Genomic DNA, 4,978 nt, shown 5'->3' on the forward strand with positions numbered 1-4,978 from the left:
GTAGGCCCAGTGTCCCACAGTAGGCCTGGCATCCCACAGTGGGCCTAGTATCCCATAGTAGGCTTCCTAAGCGACTCCCACTCTGAGCTTTCTGGAGTCGTCTTCTCCACATGCCCTTGGATTATGGATTCTCACTCACCCTCTCACTTGTTCCCAAGCACAGCCACAGGACATGCTAGCAAGGAGTTATCTTGAGACAAGCAGACCAGAACCAGGAAAGCCTCCCATGCTATGGCATGGCAGATCCCATCACCTCAGTATAAAATTCATAGTGGCTTCCCTTCTTGGACCTCTCAACTGCCATATAAGTGCAGTACAGGACAAGACACCTTATGTCCTGGGCAAGGGCAGCCTTGGGGACGTGGCTCACAGCAAACCCAGGCTTCCACTGACCCTTTCTATTTCTAGTAATAAGTCCACTTATGTAATTTTTATATAATTTTCTCAGTAGACTCAGACAAGTTGCATCCTGAACCCACTTCCCAGGTCTCTCCTCCCTCCTTCCCTCACTTCTCTGTGAACTGACCAACATCTCTCCTCAAAACTCCCTCAATCCTCAAGGAAGGGAGAGCATGGGAGAAAGGGATGCTTGGGGCTGTTTTCATCCTTGATATTCCTGAGAGCTCTGGAACACAGAAAATGGATGAAATGCAGAAGGGTGGGAATGGCCAGGCCAGGAGGGCAGAATCTTGGCAATCAGAAATGCAAGGCACAGGGCTGAGATCTGTCTTTTAAAGAGCTTTCTTTTGACTTTGCCAGTCTGCTCCGCAGGAGTGGAGTTCAGAGGATGGCTAGGCAGGCCCAGCAGTGAGTCTGCGCAGTCCTTGGTGGAATCTGAGAAGTGACTTCCTCTACCCTTGCCCCGCCCCTGTGATTGTGCCCCCAGAATATGAGGGGCCGTATCTTCCCTCCTCCTCCAACCCTCACAGATCTCAGAACCATAGGGAAGAGGCAGGTATCTAGGTCTCTTTTCTGTTGCTGTCATAAAACACTGACAGAGTGAGTTAAGAGAGAAAGGGGTCTACTTTTAGCTCACAGCAGTCTGTCACAGCAGGAATGTGAAGGCAGAGGGATGTTACTCTTCACCCTGACTCCCAACCTTGAGAATGGCAATTTTTAAAGAAAATATATTTTATTTTTAATTATGAGGGGGTACATGCACATGAGGGCTAGTGCCCTTGGCAGCCAGAGGTGGGTGTCAGCTCCTCTTGGAGCTAGAGTTACAGGTGGTTGTGAGCAACCAATGTGGGTGCTGGGAACCAAATTCTGGCCCTCTACAAGAAGCTAAGCCATCTTTCCCACCATACCTCTTACTCAAACTCCTGACTGCTGTGGTTGTCAGAACTGAAACCAAGCAAGAATTAATGCTGCTACTAAGAAGTTTAAAAGGGAGCTGGAGAGATGGCTCAGCGGTTAAGAGCATTGACTGCTCTTCCAGAGGTCCTGAGTTCAATTCCCAGCAACCACATGGTGGTTCACAACCATTTGTAATGGGATCTGATGCCCTCTTCTGGTGTGTCAGCTACAATGTACTCATATACAAAAAAAAAAAAAAAAAAAAAAGTTTGAAAGGGACCCTCCCCCTCAAACCAGGAAGGCAATGGGGAATCCACCCGATGAAAAATCTTGCTAACCAGCTTACTGCATTCATTTCCGACAGCTCCACCCCAAAGTTAGCCTCAGGCTTCATAGGTTTAAGAGGTGTCTTCACAATTGTTCCACTCTAGGTGTCTGTACATGAAAAAAAAATTAGGCCACTGAGCTAAGACATTTCCATACCTTAGCCTGCTCTAGGCTGTGTTCTCGCTGCTGGCCTATTCCTTCTGGTCTGAGGTCATTCAATCTGGTCTGAGGTCATTCAAGAACTGGACAAGGAAGAAAAACAATTGGCAAGGTAAAAGTCAGGCAAGTGGGGGCACTGGGTAGAGGCACAGTGAAGATGATTCCCAAAGCACTTTTACTGCTGTCTCCAGTCAAGGTCACAGTCTACCAACCTGCCTAACTCTAAAATCTGGCTCCATCCCAGAAAAGAGGGTCCTGCGTGTCTGGCATCTTAATAAACACAGACTATGCCCCTTAAGCAACAAAAAATACAGTGCCACTTTTTAACGTTACATTTTGATCCCACCTCCTCTGACGAAAACCTGGTTCCTCCCCTTCCGGGTGATATGCAAGCCCCACACATAGAATGCGAAGGTATCCCTGTGATGTAATTGTTAACGGTCCGTTTCCCGGGCTGAGCCAGGGAGGGCGGGGAGTTTAGGCTGTGCCGACCCCTGAGCCCCCCTTCAGGTGACTCCAGCCCCTCAAAATCTCCATCCAGGGCCTAAATGTCCCAGCTCCCCTGCCGCTAGACCTCCCTCTTTGGTGACTCCAAGTTCGGGTCCCTAGATAACCCTCCTCCTAACGCTTTAACTTCTAGTGATTTCCATAGCATCCATCCCATCCTGTCCCGATGTGACAATTGGCTTCCGGGGGTGGGGGCCACCTGCCTCAGTGTACCTGAGGACTATTCAGACTCGTCCTGGAAATGATGGCGAAGGGGACTTGCGACTTCGGGAATAAGTGTTCCTATCATGCTGTTCCACAGGAACCGTTCAGAGCCTGGACATGTCGCGATTGAGGAGATACGAGGTGGCGCTGGAAGCGGAGGAGGAGTGAGTTGAGGCGGGAGATGCGGAGGAGGGATGTGAGGCCGGGGGTGGGGGGAAGGTGAACGTCCCGGGGCGGGCGGAGCGGGCCCTCGAGGGGCGTGGGCTGCTGCTGTCCAGCCCTTGGGGGCGGGGCTTTCTGGAGGGCTCGGTTCCAGAGGTGGGGTCTGTGGGTCAGCCCCGCCCCTCCCGGTCCGGCTCTGCCTTGTCTTTGCAGGATCTACTGGGGCTGCTTCTACTTTTTTCCTCGGTTGCGAATGTGGCGCAGGGAGCGGAGGTGAGGGGGCTGCGATCTCGTGGGGGCATGAACGAGGTTCAGTGTCGGTGGACGGATGTGGGGGAGTCCAGGCGCCCCTGCCCCGCCTCATGTCATTGTCGGGTCGCCCTACAGCTCGGCGCACCCCCGGGAGCAGAAGCTGGAGCCTCTGCGGGGCCTAATGAGCTGTTTGTCGAGCGGCCTGAGGCCTGCTCCCCAGCGCTCGGGTCGTGGTCTCCTCTGTCGCACCCCCACCGCTGCTGCACAGACAGCCGGTGCATTAAAGATTTAAAGTCACGCCCACTGCCTCCCTGACTTTACCACCGCAGACGCCATTGGTGCTGGGAATCCCACTCCACACCTGCTGTTTCTTAACCCACAGGGCATCCCTCCCTGGTAGGAAGCCTTTGCATGTGTAGGACTCCATTGCTCCTAAGGGTCAGGCTTGTAATTACTATCAGTGACTGGCTCTCTGCCACGCCCTCCCCAAAAGCACCCACACTGAGAGTAGGCCACATCTTTCCCCCACCTATCAGTGTTCCCACAACTTCAGCTGTTACCACCTAACTCTAGCCATAACTTTGCCAGATGTCTGGAGAATCCTCTTTTCCTGGGAGTGGATATAAAACATTTTAGCCAAAGTTGAGGAGTCTGCTGTCAGTGAGAGGAAGGACCAGTTTCTAGAAGCTGTCTCCAGCAGTGTACCCCAGGAGAGTGACAAGGGTCGAGGGTCCAAGGTCCTTCCTATAGTTAAAACCCCAAACTGGCTCCCCCAGTCTGATCCCAATTTTTTGTTTGTTTTTGTATTTAATTTTTTAAGTGTGTGTGTGTGTGTGTATGTGTGTTTGTAATGTGTGTGTGCCCACCACAATGCATGTGCATGCAGAGATCAGAGGGTATGACCCTTTGTGAGGGTTTTTCATCCATATGGCTTCCCGGGATGGAATTCAGGGTTTCAGGCTTGGCACCATGGCCATCCTGACAGCCCCATCACCGTTTTAAAAGTCCTTGGTATCAGCAAGAACTAGCAGTTTGGAGAGAAATTTGTGCAGGCAACTTGATGCAGGTGGGGAGGGTCTCGGTTGCTAGCATGTTGCTAGGTGCTCAGATGTGTGCATGATACATGCAGGTGTGAGTCCTAGGCTGCTGTGATGGTTTGTATATGCTTGGCCCAGGGAGTGGCACTATTAGAAGGTGTGGTCCTGTTGGAGTAGGTGTGTCACTGTGGGTGTGGGCTATAAGACCCTCATCCTAGCTGCCTGGAAGTCAGTATTCTGCTAGCAGCCTTCAAATGAAGATGTAGAACCCTCAGAGCTCCTTCTGAACCATGCCTGTCTGGATGCTGCCATGTTCTTGCCTTGGTGATAATGGATGAACCTCTGAACCTGTAAGCCAGCCCCAGTTAAATGTTGTCTTTTATAAGACTTGCATTGGTCATGGTGTCTGTTCACAGCAGTAAAACCCTAACTAAGACAGCTGCTGAGCATGTTAATAGAAGACGGGTCTGTGTATCCCCCAAGCCAAGTAGAGTCTCCGTTTGCTAAACTATTTCCTATGCTTCCCTACCTCACTGTGTGTGTGTGTGTGTGTGTGTGTGTGTGAGAGAGAGAGAGAGAGAGAGAGAGAGAGAGAGAGAGAGAGAGAGAGAACATGCTCATGTATATAAATGCAGAGGTCAGTATCAGCTGTCTTCCTTATTTTTTGTGACAAGGTCTCTCACTGAACTTGGAGCTTGCTGATTCAGCTAGACTATCTGTCCCCACTTCCCAACACCACACCTTACACAGCTGCTGAGAATGGAACTCAGGCCCTCAGTCACACCAAGCTCTTTACCAACTGAGCCTTCTCCCCATAGTCTTAGTTTATAGGTTAGTAGAGTGTGCCAATACACTACAAGAATTTTTTCAAGAGGTGGGGAAGCTATTGGGTTAAATACAGAAGTTGATATAAGTAGCTATTGCGGGGACTAAAGATGGCATTGGCTCCTTTGTTTATCAGCACATGTTCATTGTACAAAGCCATGCGTCTCAATGACATTTTTTGTTCAAGTTTGTTGTCCATATCCATTCCC

At 50.6% G+C, this 4,978-nt stretch overlaps 2 protein-coding genes across 2 annotated transcripts in view; both read left to right on the forward strand.

The window, feature by feature from the left end:
* The first annotated feature begins 2,207 nt into the window (after nt 1-2,207).
* Nucleotides 2,208-3,207, forward strand: Gm20878 (predicted gene, 20878). Its single transcript, NM_001270431.1, has 4 exons — nt 2,208-2,292; nt 2,591-2,657; nt 2,869-2,928; nt 3,043-3,207. The coding sequence occupies exons 2-4, from the start codon at nt 2,611-2,613 to the stop codon at nt 3,197-3,199; spliced, it is 264 nt and encodes an 87-aa protein (NP_001257360.1). The 5' UTR covers nt 2,208-2,292; nt 2,591-2,610; the 3' UTR covers nt 3,200-3,207.
* Nucleotides 2,869-4,978, forward strand: part of Fam205a4 (family with sequence similarity 205, member A4) — a 29,564-nt gene continuing 27,454 nt past the window's right edge. The window contains exon 1 of the mRNA NM_001357590.1: nt 2,869-2,928. The gene's annotated coding sequence lies outside the window, so the exon portion shown is untranslated. The remainder of the gene's footprint in view (nt 2,929-4,978) is intronic.

This window comes from Mus musculus, chromosome 4 (genome assembly GCF_000001635.26).
Source record: "Mus musculus strain C57BL/6J chromosome 4, GRCm38.p6 C57BL/6J".
NCBI lineage: Eukaryota > Metazoa > Chordata > Mammalia > Rodentia > Muridae > Mus > Mus musculus.